Below are 21,889 nucleotides of genomic sequence, written 5' to 3'. Positions count from 1 at the left end.
AGCAATCATTTGGCAAAAGGAGCTAGGGTTGGAGGTGGCAGAAATTTTGTGGAAGCTGAGTTTGCATGACAGGCGTGGGTTCTTTTTTTTTTTTTTATGGTTATTTGGGGTGAAGATTATAGGGGAACATGACGTTCCCTCAGGTCACCCACAGCACTGCTACTGTTCCCATTGCCTTTAGCTGGGCATTAAGGCAGCTCCCGCTCCCTCTTTCACCTCTCTCCCAAATATCCTCCTCCTTTCTCCTCTCTCCCGAATATCCCAGGGTTAAAATGGCTTGGAGCTCTTAGCTACCGTGTACATTCTAGGCCAGGACAACCCAAAAGGCAGAAGGATTTTACTGTTGCAGTGTAGGGTAGAGAGTCTGGGTTAGCCTTCGCGAACTTTCCAGGCTAGTGCGGAGTTTTCTCATCTTGGGTGCATGTGGGAACCAAGCGTCTGAGTTTTTGGTTAATATGTCAACAGGGTCAGTCCCTGTAGTTACTTTGCGAACACTGTGAGGCAAATGTGAAGCCCACGGCTGCAGTGCCTGGGGGTAAAACGCCGCACCCAGCTTGGTCTTAGGGCAATTCCCCTTCCCCACCCCCCCCAGCCAGCATTGCCCTTTAATGCGCGTGCCCGTCAAGGTCCCCGCGTCCCTTCCCCTCAAGTCGCCTCGTTAGCCTCTGTTTCCCTCTCCTCTCCTGGTCCCTGCCTTTCCTTTTCCGTGGGACAGCCCTCGCCCACCCCCGCCACGGCTCACTCGCGGGACTCGGCTGTCACTTTACTTTTCCGTGCCGCCTCCCCGCCCCCTCGCCAGGCCGGCCGGGCAGTTAGCCCGTGCGCGCGCCCGCCACCGCCCCCTCGCGGCCACGCGCCGGTAGGAGGCGGGGCGGAGCGGGCTTGGGGTGCCGGGAGGCGCGCGGCGCGGCACGGCCGACGTGGGGCTCGCGCTCTCGCGGTCTCTCCCGGGCGGGCACACGGGCACGCGCACTCGCGGGCGCGCGCGCGGACGGCCGGGCGGAGGCAGCGTCTCGCGGAGGCGGTGGCTTCACTTTCCAGGAGTCAGGGGCGGCCGCAGCAGCAGCGGCGGGCAGCAGCCTCGGGAGCCGGAGCTGGAACGGCCGCGGGCAGCGGCGGCGGCGCTGAGGGTGAGTCCGGGCGGGCGCGAGCGCGGCGGGGACAGGCGTGGCCGGGCGGCCGGGTGCGTGGTGCGCGGGTCCGGCTTTCGGTGACAAGACCGTCTGCGGGGACACCCAGTCCTCGGCCCTCCCAGCGCCCCCCCTCCGCCCCCCGCCTCCGCAGCCCTCTTTCGCAGCGCTTGGGCTCTAGCCCGTGACCTGCGCAGACGCCCCTCCCTCAGGTATTCGCTCGGGCCTCGCCGGTGCTCCCCCACTCCAGTCCCCGGCGTCCTCCCTCTAGCGGGCGTCCCCCCTCTAGTGGGCGTCCCCCCCCCAACCTCCTCTCCACGTCGCAGGTCTCTCCTTACACCAATTGCGCCCTAGTTCTCTCCTTCTCTGCTCCCCAGCGTGCCCCATTCCCGGCGCCCCCTCCCGCGAGCCTCCTGCCCCTGTTTCTCGCCCTTTCCACCCCTCCCCCTCCTTCCTATCTCCCCCCCACCCCCGCTCGCCTCGTCCCTGCCTGTCCATCTTCTACCCCCTTCCGTTCTCAGTTCCCCATCCTTCGCCACCCTTCCAGCCCTTTAGCTTTCCCAGCCGCATCCTGGAACTAAGTCTTTGCAAAAGTACTGGATAAATGTCACGGTGGAAAGTGCCCGGCTTGATCTTTTGCTATTTTCCCTAATTGCATAATTGCTGCACATGGTGTCTCTCTGGCGAGTGCCGGGTCTGGCGCCGCCACCGAACCCCGTGGCCCTCCTGGAGAAGACCTTGTGGGGTGTGTTTGTGTATGCCCGGGTGTTGTATTGGTCTTTTGTGAAGCCTAGCGCTTGTCACAGTTTGGAGCCGAAGCCCATTTTTCTCTGGTCTCTTCTCTGCAGCCCCCACTGGCCTGGTTTGAAACTGGATTCCCTCTGCCCTCCTTCCCCCACTTCTCCCCCTCTCTTCTCATAATGTTTTGATCCTTTTGCCCTTTACCATTTCTAATGAAGATAAAGCGTAGCTTCTTGTGGGTTTTTTTTTTTTTTCCCACGACCAACCAGAAATGTCCAATCCATCTTCCCTTAAGGAAATTAAGGCCGCTTTAGAAAGACATCATCCTGTGCTCGGTGGCTGTTAGACCTATTTGCATGTTTTCAAGATTCATCGTTTTGTATTATGTATTCTTGAGAGTTTACTGAAATATTTTTATTTAAAAGTGCAAAAGAAAGTGCTCGGGTTTACCTTCGAATTATCTAGCGCTTTGGAAAGATTTTAAGGTCTTCTTAGTTTTGTTTTTTGTTTTTGTTTTTTTTATTCCTGATTCTTTAAAAAGTATGTTTCTGTATATGTGATAATTCAGTCTGGACCTTGCAATTTAAATAATTGTCTCAGCGGTTTGGACGCTCTGGCTCTTTAGTGTTTTTGCATATGGGCTGATGCTGACGATAGTGTTTAATGTCATAGCCCATTATATCTCCCCCAGAACACAGCGCCTTTTCTTCAAAAATTGTATTTTATTTTACATTTTAGGTAAGTTCAGAAATCTGGGCAGGAAGACAAATAAGATATCAAAAGACAGGATTAAGCGTTTTCCTGTTGTAAAAGCTCAAATGAACATTTGCTTTTGCAGTTTTATACCATGAGATACAGTTATAAGGCTTATCTGGACAGTAGTTGGATTTATGAAGTGACTATAGTTGCTTTTACGTTATCAGTTATATTTATAACCGAATCATTTCATTTTTATGGAACATGTGAGTTTCATTTATTATATTGCTGATTTCCAGGACTGCATGTAATTAGGACATAGAGTACACAGCTATAATACAAGATTATTTTGTGTGTTGAAGAAGAAACAACATCCAAACTTTTAATGTAACATGTTTGAGGAAAAGTCCACCTTTCTATTTTATGTTTAGAAACCAAGATTTACTTTGAGTCCATAATAAAAATAGAAATTGGGATATCTTATTAGCTTTGAAACTATCATTGAAGAAGAGCACTATGTTTATAACTCTGGAATTTAAGTTTATCTTCTATGATTCGATCAAATTAGCTAAGTAGGAATTAATCTTAAAGATAATTTAAAAATGCTGATTTAGAAGATAACTTTAAAGACTTTTAATTCACGACTTTTTATTCATTTGTATTTTGGAAAGACAAAACAATTTCATACTTATACCTAATTAAAATGCTTGTAGACTGCTTTTTCTTCGTAAAAATTAGTTGTCACCTGAGTGGTACAGTAATTTTTTTCCAATACTTTTTTCTGTACTTAGGCATTTAAAAACCAAAAATCAGGGGAAATTTGCCTTACTCTTGATATTTGAAAAAGAAACGAAAACTTTGTTTCTAAAAGTTTCTGTAGTGGTTATTAGTGGTCTCAGATGAATTTCTTATCCGTAGGTTAAGATTCAGATGAAATAAAGTTGTCTTAGGTCAAAAGTGGAAATGAACTATTTTTCTTTATTGTGAAACTATAGAAATTATACCTTTATTTATTTGGGTTTCTTTTTTTATGGAAAGGAGCCAAACTTGAGTATATCATCATATGATTTCTATGTATAAAATTAAAAGTTGGGCAAGACATGGTATTAGAAGTTAGGGTAGTGACAGGAGGTGATGAATAGGCTGTGTTTCTTGGTCTGGATACTGGTAACACAAGTGTGTTCAGTTCGTGACAGTTCATTGGCCAACACTCAACATTTGTGTACTTTTTTGTCTATATGGTACACTTCAAGAATTTTTCTTCAGCCAAGGATTTCCTCTAATACTTATCCTCTGTTGGCCTTCTTTTAGTATCCACATATTCAAATACTTCTCCATTCAATTCTTGATCTGTCAGTTCTCTAGACTCCCAGCGGCCAAACACACTGAGACTCAAATCCATTTTATTAATAACCACTTTATGGAGATGTATTCCACATACTGCAAAACTCACTGTTTCAAAGTATACAGTATACTAAGTGGTCTTAGTGTATATTTACAAGGATGTGCAACCGTCACAACTCTCTGATTTTAGAACATTTTCAGCACCTCAAAAAAGAAACTCCATACCTATTAGCACTCACTCCCTACTTGGATATTTTTAATAGTTTTTTTTTTTTTTTCTTAATTTAATTTAGTTAGTTAGTAATCTCTACACCCAGTGTGGGGCTTGAACTCACAACCCTGAGATGAAGAGTTGCATGTTCTACCAACTGAGCCAGCCAGGGAGCTCCATAATAGTATTTTTTAATAATTCTCTGGAGAGATTAGTCTTCTGATATTCTGGAGTGGTGTTTGAAAGTTGAGTTTGGCTCAGATTGAGTCATTGAGTAATCTTTCGAGTAATTATATACTCATAGCATTATTATTGTGCAAATGTACATAAATAAGAACACTGAGAAGAATGTGTAGCTTTATAACTAATGTAAGATAGAACTGAAACTCTAGGCATAGATTATTAAACTGAAGGACCAAGTTCAGTAAAAAAGAATTTTATTTCATTTAGGCTTCTGTATATTTTTCATACAATGGATTGCTTCTGGTTTAAGATGTATAAAATGATTTCTCACTCATTTCACATTTCTTAAAATATTGCCAACAGCATTGTGCTATATCCAAGGACCTTTCCCTGAGAATTGTTCTCTTTCTCACTTCCATGTGCGTCTGCTCTAACACGCTTTTATGTACATACTTATAAGATTTTGAACTTCTGATAATTTTAACTGAAAGAAGCTGGAAAAAAAAATCAATGTTAAATCCAAGGATAAGAATTAAAGTGAAATAAAAATGAAAAAAAAAAGCAAGAAATATATGTTAGGACTGTTACAGCTAGACTTGAAACATACTGGTATAAAATTTCAGTATTCTATTAAGTGACTTTAGTGCTCATAAAAGATGTCACAGCTGTGGAGACTGATGATCTCCATTTACAGAACAGGTAGAAGAGCAGTCACATTTCTCCGTCAGTGTGTTTTCAGAGCTGCTTGTACAGACGTATTTTTGTTTGGCCTGGGGGAAGGGAGCTGTTGGAGTTGAGCGGGGTGGTGTTGTGTTTGTGTGATGTGTCTTTGAAGGCATTCAGTATCTTCTGTTGACCCTTCACCTCTCTGCATCCAGATCAGTCTCTTGCAGTGCTTTTTGGTTTGTCTTACCATAAAAATTTCAATCCATTAAAGACTTGTATTATTAAATCACTTTCATTTAGAGGAAGCTGTAAGTTAAATCCTCGGTGGTGGTGAATTTTCATCACCGTCAACTAGCTATACATTTAGACTAATTACAGTAATAAAAAACAGTGCTTTATTTGAGGTATCTTTCTTTTACAAAGTACTTCTTAGGTGTCGGTAACATGGTGAGCACAAGGCCCTTTTGAGTCTGGACATTGATTTGTCAGTTTGGTTAGAGTTGTCAGTACACTTTAAGCTAGTTTGGTTGTAAGGAATGTCTTCATAGAAACCAAACTCAGGAATTGATTATTATGGAATGACAGTTCAGAGGGGATATCCCTTTTCACTTACTAGAATTTTTTTGTATCTGCTAGCCAGGTTATAGCAGTTATATACCTATGTATCAAGGTAGGTATTAAGGAAATTGAGTTGAGAATTAGAGCTGCTTGGGGAACATGAACTAAGAGCAAAGGGAATTTGAAAGTCTTTAGGGATATTTTATCCAAGGCTGGAAAAAAAAGAATCCTTCACCATCTCAATACAGTCTCCATTTCTTGTGAAACACAGTTGCTTGGTATATTGCTCGATCAGTGCTGACACCATCATATGGTTCAGGTTTTATTTAGAATCATGCAGGCCTCTGTGTTCTTTTGTGTTCTTCTGTTATCACAAAGGTTACTTAAAATAATTGACTAGCTTGGAGAATTTTAACTCAGTAGTTTTTCAGAATATTTAGAGTTGTACAACATCACTATTATCTTTAAAACATTTTTTAAAATGTTTATTTATTTTTGAGAGAGAGAGAGAGAGACAGAATGTGAGCAGGGGAGGGGCAGGAGAGGGAGACAAGGAATCCAAAGCAGGCTTCAGGCTCTGAGTTGTCAGCACAGAACCTGATGAGGCGCTTGAACTCATGAACTGTGAGATCATGACCTGAGCCGAAGTTGGACGCTTAACCGACTGAGCCACCAAGGCGCCCCACAGCATCACCATTATCTAATTTAAGAACATTTTCATCAACCCAAAAGCATACTTTATAGCCTATTAGCAGTCCTTCTGCATTCTTCCCTCACTCCTACTCCCTGACAACCATTTACCAACTTCTCTGTCTGTGAATTTGCCTATTCCGGACATTTTGTGTAAATGGAATCATACAGTTTATTGTCCTTTGTGACTGACTTCTTTCAATGAGCATGATGTTTTCAAAGTTCATCCATGTTGTGGTGTGTACGTATTGTACTTCATTCCTTTGTATGGATGAATAATACACTGTTGTGTGGCTATGTCACATTCGGTTTATCCATTTATCAGTTAGTGGACATTTGAGTTGTTTCCTCTCTTTGGCTCTATGAATAATGTTGCTAAGAATGTTTTGTGTATACATTTTGTATGTTTTCTTTTTTCTTCTCAGTACGTTTTGAAAGAAAAGTTTTGGCAGCTCCCAAAGTTGTTTTGTAAATGACCACTCTGTTCATTTTATATTAGTTTTACTTATTCTCCTTGCAGGCTCTCTTCCTCTCTGTTCTAGAGGTAACTTACTGTCGTCCTCCCACAACTAAATAAATGATCTTTGATTTTTAATCCAGGATCTAAAATGTCCACTGAGGCACAAAGAGTTGATGACAGTCCAAGCACTAGTGGAGGAAGTTCTGATGGAGACCAGCGTGAAAGTGTTCAGCAAGAACCAGAAAGAGAGCAAGTTCAGCCCAAGAAAAAGGAGGGAAAAATATCCAGCAAAACAGCTGCTAAATTGTCAACTAGTGCTAAAAGGTATCTTAATAATTTTAACCTTTTTGGTTTTAGTATCTAGTTATCATCTTAAGTTCTCTCTTTTGTATTTAATCATTTATTTGGGATACAGATTCATAAATCTGTATATTGAATACATCTGTAATGTAATAAATGTAATGTAATAAATCTGTATATGAATAGACAAATTCATAAAAATACATATTCATTGTGTGTGTTTGTATTATTTAATAAGTGAGCATATATAGGAAAACGTGTGTAAAAGTGTGGTAGTTTGGTTTACTTGACCATAAATATTTTATTCTGTTCAGCAACATGGAAGAGTGAGTAGGAATCTGTTAAAATAGTTTTTGAATGATGTATATTTTCTACTACTTGTTAGTAAAGTTAGAAATGCTGAAGTTAGCAACAAACATATCTTGGTTTCATTATATAAGGCAGTGGCTCTGTCTTGATACAGATTTTTTTTTCTCTAGACAGTAGATACATCTGGAAGGTAGATATTTAAATGAGTCTCTATTACCACATCAATTGCTTATGAGGACTGGACTCACCAGAGAATCTGCTTTAATATTGTTTAATTATAGAATGTGTCTTGGAAAAGAATTTAGAAGTAAACTAAATTTAATACAGTTTTTCCTGATTTTGTGGTTTAATGGTCTTACTTTCTAATACCTTTTAAAAAATATCAAATAGGAAGCATAATGAAAGCATTCTGTAATTTTTAGACATAGTAGAATGTGAATGTTGAGTGATAGCTTTATATTTATTGGATAGTATGAATTAGGAGGATCTGTTTCCTGATGATCCAAAACCATTATGGTGTAGTAGACCTTGTTTCCCTCTGGTGTAGTCAATCCACAGGATTGGGAAGAACCTTCTCAGGCCTCTTGGTGGGACATAAGCTTCTAGGGAGAGATGTTGGGGTGATAGTGAGTGGTCAGCAACTTATTCCAAGGGACTAGGGTAGTCAACTCCTTCCCAGAAGTGTGTTGCTGGTCTCTGATCTCTCTTGAAGGAGTGGTGTGAAAGTCAGGTAGCCTCAAGCTTTAAACCTCTATACTAGAACATGCCAGTGTGGGAGAACAGGGTTCCGTTTAGTTTTGCTATCTCCCCACAAGTCCAGAGGGCTTTAGTCGGCTGACCCGACGACCCCTCTGCTGGCTGGCCACAGCACAAAATGACCTGCTGCTGGGAAATGTGGGGTGGAGTTAGTATGGATAAGAAAGGTAGGAATGGAGAAAATATGACATTAAGATGAAAGAAAGGAGGTTGGGGTAAGTGAGTGGATAAGAGATACTCAGTTATAGAGTATACCTGCATGTAAATGAGGAAACTGTACTTTAGTCATCAGCTTCTGATAATAAGGATTTTCACAGGGCATCTTCAGCTTGTCAGAAAAGGGAGAGAATGGGCTGTCCAGGTCTGTGGGAAGTAGAGTTGGGATAGTGCTTTGCCTGGGTTTGTGCTCAGTTGTCCCATGATGCTAGTTAGCAAAGACTCCTGTCTGTTTCATGAGGCCCTGCCTTTCCCCCTCATTAGGAGGATCTCCATAATCCCTCAAAATCATAATTGAGTGATGTATCAAAAGACCAAATTCTGTGTGTGAGAGACCATTAAGTGTACAATGTGTGAAAGTGAGGATTGCATGATTTTTTCAAGTACATGGGTAATATTTTACTTTATTTTACTACAGTGTGTACAAAGTATAGATTATAGGGGCACCTGGTGGCTCAGTCGGTTAAGTGTCTGACTTCAGCTCAGGTTGTGAGTTCAAGCCCCACATCAGGCTCCATGCTAACAGCTCAGAGCCTGGAGCCTGCTTCGGACTCTGTGTCTCCCTCTCTCTCTGCCCCTCCCCCACTCGTGCTCTATCTCTGTCTCTCTCTCAAAAATAAATAAACATTAAAAAAAATAAAAAGAAAAACCCTGAAGTATACATTATATAGTCAAACCTAGTCCCTCCCCCTCCCCTTTAAAAAGAGGATAAGTCCTAGTTTTGAGATAGTACGTGTGTGTAAAGACTCCAAGACAGTGCCTGATCGGCGCATAATAGTAATTGGTATTATTGCAGTGGTTAGAGTAGGAAGTGTTGTCGGAGTTAAAAGAGAAAGCTTAATTTTTCACTCATCTTTTCCTCCAACTTAGTTGGTAGTGAAGTTATTTTATTTTTTTTCTATCTTTGCTTAAGTTCTAAGAACTCAGGAAAAAATTGAGAGTCAGGAAGGCAGACCCACATCTTTTAAATTCATCATTATATCTATAGTGCCTACCATAGTAGAGTTACAGTATTTACTTACAGGTGTCTTAGAACCTTGATTTGATTGTAGGGATTGGCTCTTCCATGGGTAATTAAGATCCCAGTACTAATGTGTGCAGAAGATTCAAAGTTAGAGATCATTTCAAAATAAAATTCTAATTTATTATTGTTAATTTTTATTCAGGTGAGAAGTCTTTTCCATATAGTGTCATTTTATAAGAGATAATTTATCAGAAGAAGTACACAGCTTGGACTCTAGAGCTGGGATCTGGGTTTGATTGTAGGTTCTGGCATTTAGCAGCTCTGTGATCTGAGATACATAATTTAACGTTTCCAACCTCAGTTTCCTTTTCTGTAAAATGGAGATAATAATGGTACTTCTTCACAAGGCCGTCATGAGGACTAAATATGATAAAGCATTTATTTGCCATCTAGTAAGGTCTCATACAGTGGTGCTGTCATTTATAGACTTTGTGCTACTTAAAGTCTTGTAGATGTTTTTTAAGTTCATTTGATAAACTTTAGGAAAATGAGATCTATGTTAACCTTTGAGGACATAATACTATTGTTGAACTAGAAATACTCAGATGCTGTGATTATGTGTATTTTATGTAACTCAAGAAAAGTACTTTGTACATAAGCGCTCAATTGCATGAAATGTGCTATAACTGAAGAACTAATACTTTTGTGTAGAAACGTGTTTTAAAAAAAAAATCTGTTTTTAAGGTATTATGGAAGAGTGACGTAGAATATAGGAATCATTTAAGTGGACACTTTATTTAAACAATGGTTAAGTTAATTTCATCTATTTTGAGGTAAGAGGAAGATTATAGTTACATATTTGTCAGTTTTTGCTCCTTGGCAAGAATTTGTTTCTTAAAAAATTGATGTGCTTTTATCTTGATAATGTCTATATCACTTGTTATATTTGCAAGTATGTAGTTGGACTATGTCTAGCAGTGACACATTTTGATGATTTTATTTGATTGACTAGTCAGTTCAATAAAACAGTTATTTTGAGCTCGTCATTGAATTGACTGTACTGCTTTCAAGTGTTGACACATCTGTAACTGTGAATTTTAAATCACATTTATTCCAAATTAACTTTGTTTGGAGTAGACATTGTGATTTTACTGGACATACTGCTATTTGGTTTTAGACTCTAAATTTTTGTTAGGTTGAAGGGTGGATTCCAGTGTGTTCCAGCGTAAACGTTTATTATAGTTTTCTACATTAGAATGAATTAGTACTCTTTATAGATAATCTTTTATAATTACTTCATCTTCTTGATTCTAAATGTACACATAAAAACTTTTTAATGTTTCTGAAATCAGGATGCGTTGTGCAAAAGTATTTATTGAGGATATCTTAAAAATCACGGATATATAGTTTATATCACCATTCAGAATTAAACTTTAGGCTTATTATGTGCATTGACTCTGTCTTTTCTAGTTTAATTCAGAGACTACTTTGAAATTTAAAAAAATTTAGTGATTAATTGAGTGGTGTTTTTCTTGATAATAATTTCATTTTCAAAGGTTTTGACCAGTTGATTCAGTTGGTTAGGGAGTTCTCAGGTGGCCAAGGAATACAGTCCATTTAAGAATATAGAAAGGCATTTTGGTGGCACACTTTTTTCTTTTTAAATAACTGTTAAGAAAATACCTTTGTGAATTCCCATGTCCAAATATTCATGCTCTACTTGGACCTGAGTGAGTTCCTGAATCGTCTTTGTCTTAATGTTTTTAAAAAAATTTCTTAATGTTTATTTTTTGAGACACACACACACACACACACACACACACACACACACACACACACCATGAGCGGGGGAGGGGCAGAGAGAGAGAGAGGAAGACACAGAATCCACAACAGGTTCCAGACTCTGAGCTGTGAGCACACAGCCCTATGCCGGGCTCCAGCTGGCAAACTGCGAGATCATGATCGGAGCCAAAGTAGGCGCTTAACCAACTGAGCCGCCCAGGTGCCCCCTTTTTAATGTTTGTTTATTTGTTTTTGAGAGAGAGAGCACAAGCTGGGGAGGGGCAGAGAGAGAGGGAGACACAGAATCCAAAGCAGGCTCTAGGCTCTGAGCTGTCAGCACAGAGCCCAGTGAGGGGCTCAAACCCATGTGAGATCATGACTTAAGCTGAAGTTGGATGCTTAACTAACTGACTGAACCACCCAGGTGCCCCCCCTGAATTTTCTTTAACCTGAAATATGTGTGTTTGAAATATGTCAGTACACATGTACTGCTTCATTTTTTCTGAGCCATTAAACCAATATGTTGATGTTAAAATGCATGCTTCATACCTTCTTTTAAATCAAAAGGGACAGTGTAAGCATAAGCATGTCTGTGATTTTGGTACCATATTCTTCAATTAAATCTAAATGAATCCTGATTGTTGTTTCTTTTCCCCTCCCCTCACTCCATTCTTTTTAGCGAATGACAGTCACATGCAGTAACTCTTACCATTCTTGGAACAGTTAAGGTATTAGGTGAAGTCTTTCAAACTGAAATTTAGTTTGTATTTTGCTTCTGACTTGTCTCCATAACTATGTGCATTTGCTGACTTAAGTATCTTAATAACCAAAGAAGTGGCACTGCTAGATGGAAATTGGGAATTTAGGCAATTGTCTAGTTGATTTATATATAAAGAAATAATTTTGTCTTCAACGTTTTGATAAGAGAGAGGTCATTTATTTGTTTGACTTAGCAAGATAATTGCCTCTCACCTTACCAGTGTACAATAACTAGCCTTAGTTTCCTTATCTTTTAAATGGGAAATGATAAAACAGTAATGCTTAGAGAATTTTGTGAGATTTATTTAATTCACTTTTAATAGACTAAGATCATCATGTGAAAGGTACACTGTAAGTGTGAATTATTGATACTTTTTCATTTTTCCTCACCCTAAGGGACAGTGCCTGAAATAGCTACCTTTCTTACCCCACATGTCAAGACTGCGAAACTTAATACATACCATGATCACAGCTTTTGAGATAGAATTGAATTGCTGTCATTGAAAGCAGCAGGACATCTTGCAACTGTTTAAATAGCAATTCTTAGTATAATCTTTTCTGTCAAGAAAAGCAATGAATATATTGTCAAGAGAAATATATCCATTCTTAGGTGTGGCACAAAATATATTTTAATATATTGACTCACTGCTTAGAGTTGTCAAGTTTATCAATAAATTGCTTTTTGTATTGAATAATTAGATCTGGAATTATAGACATCCAGAGGTGTTCAAGTTCCATTATTTGACAGAAAATTATGATTTATCAGCTTTTAAAAAATTTACTTAGAAAGAGAACACACACAAGTGTTGGGGGCGGCAGGGGAGGACAGAGAGAGAGCAGAGAATCTCAAGCAGGTTCCGCATTATCAGTGTAGAGCCGAACACAGGGCTCAGTCTCACAAACCATGAGATCATGACCTGAACAGAAATCAAGAGTTGGATGCTTAACCTACGGAGCCATCCAGGTGCCCCTGATTTATCAATTTTTTAAATCAAAAGGGACAGTGTAAGCATAAAGTAAGATGAGTTATTTGAAAATCCCAAAGAAATTCTTTTATGTCAAAAAGTTTACATTGACAGTTTAAGCTCACTCTTGAATGCCTATTCTTTTGGTCCTCTTGGTTTAAAAACAATTTGTATAAGTTATTCATGTTTCTGCTAACTAAGTAGTACAGAGACCTATTTAATGGAAAGCAACAATTTTCTGTCCAAATACCTTCCTATCCCAGTTGTCTTGAAGCAGACTCTCTCTCTCTTAGCCATCTCTGGTTTTAGTCCTTCTATTGGTTTTTCTGCATAAATCTAAATTATATACAGTATTTTCACCTATTTGTTGAATAATTTTTTTGAAGTTTATGTATTTTGAGAGAGAGCTTGGGAGGGGCAGAGAGAGGGAGGGAGAGAGAGAATCCCAAGTGGGCCCCACACTCTCAGCACAGAGCCTGATGCAGGGCTTGAACTCACAAACTGTGAGATCATGACCTGAGCCGAAATCAAGAGTCTATTGCTTAACTGAGCGACCCAGGGCCCTGATCTATGCTTTTCTTACCTAGGTGTTTTTCTTCTGGAATTTCTGGTTGTCTCCCCTCCTCTTAATAATGTGTCTTTATTATATTCTTTTTTAAAAATGCTTATTTATTTTGAGAGAGAGGGTGAGAGAGGGCATGCATGCAGGAGCAAGGGACAGGCAGAAAGAGAGGGAGAAAGAGAGAATCCCAGGCAGGCTCCTCATTGCCAGTGCAGAGCCCCAAACAGGGCCCAATCCTATGACCATAAGATCATGATTTGAGCTGAAATCAAGGATGCTTAACTGACTGAGCCACCCAGGCGCCCCAGTCTTTATTATATTTTTACACACTCTGCAGCCCCTTCTTGGCCATCTCCACCTGTTTAATTTACACCTGTCTGCTTTCTTTGTCTTCCAAAAATATACTGAAACTTCTCATCTCCTTTTCTTTGCTGTTTATTCCTTTTTGCACTTTCTGTATTTCGCCTCCCTGCCCTTTCCTGCCTGCCCCGAGTGGAGTCCTGAAGGGATAGGAGGTGGATGTGTGTGTGCTTAGTTTACTGTCCTTAACCTGGACTTATTAGTTGTCAAGTGCCTGTTGTATACATTTGTGTGAGATCCATAAAGAGTGTTCCTCTATATCAGATCTTTGAGATTTCTCATTTAATTATAGATTGTATATACTTTATATGTATGTGAACACATCATAGAAACCGTATCAGAAGGAATCATATGTTTTAAAGATAAAACTGATCATGAAGTTAACCTCTTCATTTTTTAGGATGAAAAATAAACCTCTTCATTTTATAGGATAGAAAGCTGAGGCTCAGAGAGAGAGAAAGAAAGAGAATGCAGGTGTGAACAGTCTTTTTACTGAATAACTCTCAATTAATGGCATAGCAGAATTAAAATGAAAGTGTTTTTGGCTTTGAACTTGTAAGTCTTTCTCAACTTCATAATGCCTCCCCAACCTTGAATCACATGGCTTAGAAAAGTGAAAATTATGTTAGTAACATGCAATTCCTTTAGGAAATTGATGCCAGGCCTCTCAGGAGTCACGTCTATTTCTGTATTTTCATTTGTTGCCTTGAAAAAGACATGAAATGAAATTGAGAGTAAATGTTTTCAGATTCTTATTTTTTAGGGTACTTTAGTAACTATCATCCATTTACTATCACAATAATTACCAGATAACAGGCATCCAGTTAGCAAATCTCATGTTTAAAAACCAAAGCTAAGGACAAGAAATGGCTTTGAGAATTTTTTTGTATCTTGGTTTAACGAAGCCTCTCTTTAATATGGTATTTAAGAGAAGAATGCTAGTTAAGAGATTGCTAAGTATAGTCTTCTAAAACGTTGTAGCACTGTTAGCCTTTGTATATGTATATGAGGAATTAGATGCAGTTGAAAGTCAAAGTTGAAAAATTTTAAGTATAGTCTTCTAAAACGTTGTAGCACTGTTAGCCTTTGTATGTGCATATAAGGAATTAGATGCAGTTAAAAGTCAAAGTTGAAAAATAACACATGGGAAAAGCAGGTTTTAAAAAAAGTTCTTTTTGCATGAATCTCGTGCAATGACATTAAGACGGTTATCTGCATATTATTAGGATAGTCCATGCGGAAGGAATAATGTCAAACTGGAAAGCCTCTACCTTCTCCAACCTAGAGGCTTTAGGGAGGAATACCATTTATATTAAAAAAACTTTTTGTAACATTTATTCATTTTTGAGAGAGGGAGAGAAAAAGCATGAGTGGGGGAGGGGCAAAGGAAGCGAGGGACAGAATCTGAAGCGGGCTCCAGGCTCTGAGCTGTCAGCACAGAGCCCGACGTGGAGCCCGAACTCATGGACTGCAAGATCATGACCTGAGCCGAAGTTGGACGCTTAACCAACTGCGCCACCCAGGTGCCCCCATTTGTATTTTGATAGCAGTTTCACATGTTGAAATGAGATCCTGATAATTCTTTATCAGTGGTTTGGATCATTCAGAAGCCTTAATTAATAATCATCTTTCCATCTTATTTGGGGAGGTTCTTGTACAGATCAGAAGTTGGAATGATCCATAAATAATGTGACAAAGGTTTCCAATTTAAACTAGAAATTTTGGGGCGCGTGGGTGGCGCAGTCGGTTGGGCGTCCGACTTCAGCCAGGTCACGATCTCGCGGTCCGTGAGTTCGAGCCCCGCGTCAGGCTCTGGGCTGATGGCTCGGAGCCTGGAGCCTGTTTCCGATTCTGTGTCTCCCTCTCTCTCTGCCCCTCCCCCGTTCATGCTCTGTCTCTCTCTGTCCCAAAAATAAATAAAAACGTTGGAAAAAAAAATTTTTAAACTAGAAATTTTGGTTAGTGTTATCGGTGGTTCAGTGACATTTTAATTTAAGTCAGTGTTGTTTCTGTAGGCTACATGTACTGATCATGGCCAGTCTTTTTACCTTTTGTAGGTGCATTGCCAAAATCATGGTAGAAGTTGCTACTTGAATGTTATTGTATATGATGATTTATACAGTATTAGCGTTTCAAAATAAAAACACACAGATGGGAAGTGTTAGTGTAAAAGTATAACACTTTAATGAACTGTTAAGAGTGTGAAGACATTTTAACATAACTTTGTCTCTTTTTTAAAGAATTCAGAAGGAACTCGCAGAGATTACGTTGGACCCTCCTCCCAACTGTAGGTAAGTACTTATGGATTTTTATTTGTGTCTTTTGCACAAGGTATAATTGAATTGTTTGATGTGCACCTGTTGTTACAGTCTGATTAATTAGTAAAATATCATTGTGGTTTGGACTTAAATGACTGTGGAAGATGGTTGTTGTTTCTGTGCTGAAATGGCATACTTATCAAGTCTATTGTAGAGGAGTGGTGGAGTTGCCAAACATACAGCAATGCAGTGACAATAAGATAATGAAATTATAGAGTAACAAATACAGTTATCTTTTAGTTGGTGAGGTGATGGGGCCTTAAATGATTTCTTTAATGATAGAATAATAGTGTGGCTAAAGTATTTGCTATTTGATAATTCACTTGTTATCTTGTTGGAAATTGATTTTTAAAAGTGCTGGAACATTAAACAGTGTTTCTTCATGGTTTACATTATTTCTTAAATCATTGGCCGTGGAAAGGGTGTATGTAGAAGTAAGAATGGGTGATTTGAGGCAGTGGTATTAAATTGAAAATGTTCTCTCCTTTATGACTACATTTTTCAATTTTCTGGTCAGAGTTTACTTATAAGAAGTAAAAGTGCTTGCCTGGAAATGATTAGTGTTATACAGGTACATAGAGGAAGAGGAGAAAAATGAACTCTTAACGTTGTACTGTATCTTGGATCTGGTGGAATAGTTAGAAGACGGCTGTTTGACTATTTTAAACATTTCTTTGTTTTGATGTGAGGTTGGTGTTGGAACTAGGCCAACATGGAGTTTTCGTAGTTTAAATTGGTAGTCTTGTGGATTGAAGGTGAGACAGCCGATCACAGGAAAGTGTTGCCAATACTGAATGCAGGTAGAATTTATTGTTTGGTGCGATTTCTGATTTCACTGATCTTATTTTTTTGTGGAAGCAAAGATAGCAACTCTGTGTATTAATGAAAGTGAAAACTTTGCAGATGGCTATTTGATAGTTGGCTAGTTGACAAGTGTTTTGTGTAGAAACATTTCTAATAAGGCCTTTTATGTTTGTGGTGAATCTAATGTGGTTCTTTACATGAGAGTCATATACCGTGTATGTACTCACAATAATATTCAAAGACTGTTTTATTCAAATAGACCAAATATTTCTGTTAGGTGAAAACCGTTTAACACTAAGACTTTTTGTCTCACTTAACGACTGTGTTACATCAGAGATTTTTTCAGATGGCAGATCATAGTTTAGGCTTTGCTGGCCAATTCATGGAAATGGAATGATTTGTGGAAAATTCCGGTTTGAATGAAATCTAAAATCTCTTGTTTCTTATGACAGTATTCATTTTAATGGTTTGAATCTTTAAAAAAAATTTTTTAATGTTTATTTATTTTTGAGAGAGAAAGAGCACAAGCGGGGGGGAGGGGCAGAGAGAGAGGGAGACATAGAATCCCAGCTATCAACACAGAGCCTGACATGGGGCTCAAACCCATGAACCAGGAGATCATGACCTGAGCCGAAGTTGGGCGCTTAACTAACTGAGCCACCCAGGTGCTCCAGTTTGAATGTTTTTAAAAAACTAAATTATTTTGCCACATGTATGACTTTTGTAACCTTCTTACAACTAAATTGGTAAAAATATGAACTTAATTTATATACTTATTTGCTTAACTTTTGAAAACAGTTGGCAAAATAAACTACTTTGTTTTAATGAGCTTGTTTTTTTTTTATTTTTATTTAAAAAAAATTGTTTTTAACGTTTATTTATTTTTGAGACAGAGAGAGACACAGCATGAACAGGGGAGGGGCAGAGAGAGAGGGAGACACAGAATCTGAAACGGGCTCCAGGCTCTGAGCTCTCAGCACAGAGCCCTACGCGGGGCTCGAACTCATGGACCGTGAGATCGTGACCTGAGCCGAAGTTGGATGCTTAACCGACCGAGCCACCCGGGAGCCCCTTAATGAGCTTAAGTCTCATTTTTAATAAATGAAATCTACATAAAATATCACGTGATGGCTAGACTGTTACTTTAAGATATATTATTTTCCAGTACATTTGCCTTATTTAGTTTTGATTTATTACAGGTAATAATTTAGATTTGATTAAACCAATATGTTGTAAACATGCAGGAAAACATGCATCAAGTGTGAGAAAAGGAATTACATATTGATAATTATTTAAATAAACTAAAATAAATCGCAATTCTATTTAAAAAAGAAAAGTTTATAATGTCATCTGAAATTAGGAGATTAACTTTTTCACTGAGCCATAGTTAATGATATCATTACTAGTTATGTAAACTCTTTATAAAATCATTTTAAAATGTGGATGTCACGCACAATAAGCCCTTCAGACAGTTTTAGCAAAGATACCTACTTTGTTGTGTTTTTTTCCAGTTTTATTGAGATATAATTGACATGGGACGTTGTAGAAAGATATAATTGACATAGAACATTGTAGAAAGATGCCTACTTTGGTTAAACTGCTTGCTTATGGGAATTTGCAAGGAAATTGATTTAATGGTATGAAGATTGGATAGCTAGCAAGTTTGCTTTAGAAGCCAGGTCTGTGATTCTGTAGCTTTGGCTCCTTTTCTTGATCCCTGAACGGCTGATTGGACTGGATCAGGCAGAGATGAAGATCATAGTTACCTTCACATATGTGGTGCTCCCTTTGCAGGCAAAGATCCTCCATGCTGTGGCTGATTGGGAAGTGGTGATTAGTTCTACGTGCCCTGTGTACTTGTGCTACTAAATATAGATGTCATTGTGATCGTTAAGTGGATTACTGTGGCCTTTGGATTGTTTGGTGTCAAATATTTGATTGTGGTTTATAGTAAATCTCTCCATCTATATTTCAGTGAGAATGTGGTTACTATCTTAAGAAAGTGAAGTTAGACCATAATTTTAGTTTGGCTTATTTTTGGCACAAAGTTAACAGTGCTTTTGTGGTTGATTTTTAAAAGTTCTGTGCTGCCTGTATTTGTGCCCTAATGACTAAATAATTAATTTACAGAGATATTCTAAATTAAAGCTATATGCCTACTAGAAGGAGTCAAAATCATACTCCTCTAGTACTCTCTTTGTGTATTATCTTTACTAGCACGCAGGCCTCTTAAAATCCTGCCTTTTGTTTGGTTGCCTTTTGGGTAATGGTTAGCTCACTATCACAGGTAAAGATTATGTATGAGGGAACATCTGTGAGTGTGCCTGTTTAGGCAGTCAGAACGGAGAAAGTATTTTATCTGTTATTAGTGCTCTCAGTCAGGGTGGCTGACTGTGTGTTACATTTCACTTTGAGTGTGGTTTACCCTTATTTTCTGGAGCCTTATTAAACTAGTACAGCCCAGTTATATCTATTTGTCAAGTTAGAGATGGCACCTCTGAATTTTGGTGCATCTCTTATGTGATGTCCATTTTAGCATTTCTTGGAATTATTTTGCAGGAACTAGCATGTGTTAAAGTACTCTGAGTCTGTCATGTAGACATGTTGGGAATATAAAGTCTCTCTGAATTCTATCATTCAGTGTAGATAGATATGTTTGTGTAAGGCATTTTTAGAGGAACTACTGTGGTATTGTTTAATTTTTCTTTTCAGGTTTTGAATGAGTCTAAATATTTTAAAAGTATCCACAAAATACTTTGATAATAAGTTGAATTATTTCTTTTTATAAGAAACACATACCTGTCCATCTTTCAATTTTCTATTCACTTCTGTTGTCTTTAAGGTAAAAATGCAGTAATACAGTTTTTCTTAAAGCTTGATTCAATTAAGTACCTTTGGGTGTTTTTTCTATTATAACATAAGAGTTAATGTTTAAAAACAAAACCTTATGATACAACTAAGAAAAAAGTTTCTGTTTATAAAATTGTGGGGTCTGTAGGGCCATAGGCATAGAAAATTACACCTAGTTTGGGTGAAGTTTGGTTATATATTTAGAATATTTCCCATAAGTAGTACAATATATTTTGTTTGGCTTCAGTTCTTATGATGGATAACATAATTGACCCATGACATTTGCAAGGGTTCTATCCTAGTGCCTCTGCAGATCCACAAGTGTTTTCATATTGCCAGCTGAATTGGAGGTATTGGACTAGAATTGCTCACTATCTCAGTGCCTTGTTCAATGGCTTAGCTGGATGGAGCCACTAAAATTCATGCAGTATCCTTACGGAGCTCTGATAGGTAGAATTGCTGCCCTTTGTAAATGACTATATGTTGTGACTATCCTGATTCTTCACAAATTGTCAAAAGCACAGCTCTTGAATCTGTAAATGTGCTAATACATTTCATTTCTATTACTTGATGCTAGTGGGAAACTGGGAGCTAACTAGAAAAGTCTCCAAGTTAAAACTTTTTCACTCAAAGGGTAACTTGTTCTTCTGTATTGTAGAGAAACTAAATTCAAATTGTCATTATCTGATACTGCCCTAGTTTGTATTTGCTTTATGAGAATGGAAATGATAGAGATCCTTAACTACTTTTCGAAAGTAGAGACTATGGTAAAAGGATTCATTTGGATTTTGATTTTTGATTTAGTAATTGAACAAGTAAAAGGAGGAAATACTAAAAGTGGATGTAGTTCAGTTATACTACGAGTTTTGACTTTTTATTGCTATATTTCAATGATCTACTCATTGGACACAGCCTCTGCTTTACTTAAAAAAAAACCAAACAAACAACTAATGGCTTCATTGAGATGTCATTTAAAGTGTAAAATTCAGTGGCTTTTACTATATTCACACAGTTGTGTAACCATCACAATCAATTTTACAACATTTTGATTACCCCCAGAAGATACACCAAACCTTTTAGCAGTCACTCCTTCCCCATTTCCTCCCAACTCTCCAACCTCGAGCCCTAGGTTATCAGTCTGTTCTGTTTCTTATAGATTTGTCTGTTCTGGACATTTTGTATTAATGGAATCAGACAGAATGATCTTTTATGACTGGCTTCTTTCATGAAGCATGGTGTTTTCAGGGTTCATCCTTGTTGTAGTGTGCATCAGTGCTTCATCTTTTTGTCTCTGAATAATATTCCATTGTGTGAATATACTGCATTTTAGTTTGTTTTTTATTTTTGTTTTCATTAAAAAAATTTTTTTTAATGTTTGTTTTTGAGAGAGAGAGAGAGAGCGAGTGAGCGAGTGGGGTAAGGGCAGAGAGAGAGGGAGACACAGAACACGAAGCGGACTCCAGGCTCTGAGCTGTCAGCACAGAGCCCAATGCGGGGCTAGAACCCATGAACCGTGAGATCATGACCTGAGCCGAAGTTGGACGCTTAATGGACCGAGCCACCCAGGTGCCCCTATACTGCATTTTATTTGTCCATTCATCAGTTGATATGCGTTGGGGTTGTTTCCACTTTTTGACTTTTAGGAATACTGCTGTAAATATTCGTGTACAGGATTTTGTGTAGACATTTGTTTTGATATTTTTGGGTTTATACCTTCCTAGGTAGAATTGTTGAGTCATAGAGTAACTATATTTAACCTTTTGGGGAATTGGTAGACTGTATTACAAATGCTGCACCATTTGCCTTCCTACCAGCAGTGTTTGAGAGTTGTAGTTTCTGTACAACCTTGGCAGTTGTTCTTGTCTATCTTTTTGATAATAACCATCTTAGGTATAAGTGGTATATCATTGTGGTTTTGATTTGCATTATCTTGATGGGTATAGTGACGATGATGCTGATGATCATCTTTTCATATGCTTATTGGCTATTTTTATATCTTTGGAGAAGTGTCTATTCAAATCTTTTGCCCATTTTAAAATTCAGTTGCATGTCTTATTGTTAAGTTGTAAGTGTTCTTTTATTTATTTTGAGTTCAAGGGCCATTTAAGATATATGATGTGCAAATATTTTTTCCTGTGGATAGTTTTTTTACTTCCTTGATGGTGATCTTTGAGGCACAAAAGTTTTAAATTTTGATGTAGTCTAATTTACCTACTTTTTCTTTTCATTGTTTGTATGTTTGGTGTCACTTCTGCCATTGCCTAA

General features: G+C 38.4%; 1 protein-coding gene across 1 annotated transcript in view; it reads left to right on the top strand.

The window, feature by feature from the left end:
• The first annotated feature begins 992 nt into the window (after positions 1-992).
• Positions 993-21,889, top strand: part of LOC115523127 (ubiquitin-conjugating enzyme E2 E2-like) — a 377,540-nt gene continuing 356,643 nt past the window's right edge. The window contains 3 exon segments of the mRNA XM_030328825.1: positions 993-1,130; positions 6,820-7,003; positions 15,893-15,943. Coding sequence (XP_030184685.1) covers positions 6,828-7,003; positions 15,893-15,943 — 227 coding nt within the window. The 5' untranslated portion in view covers positions 993-1,130; positions 6,820-6,827.

This window comes from Lynx canadensis, chromosome C2 (genome assembly GCF_007474595.2).
Source record: "Lynx canadensis isolate LIC74 chromosome C2, mLynCan4.pri.v2, whole genome shotgun sequence".
Classification (NCBI taxonomy): Eukaryota; Metazoa; Chordata; class Mammalia; order Carnivora; family Felidae; genus Lynx; species Lynx canadensis.
This window is presented reverse-complemented; position numbering and strand designations above follow the sequence as displayed.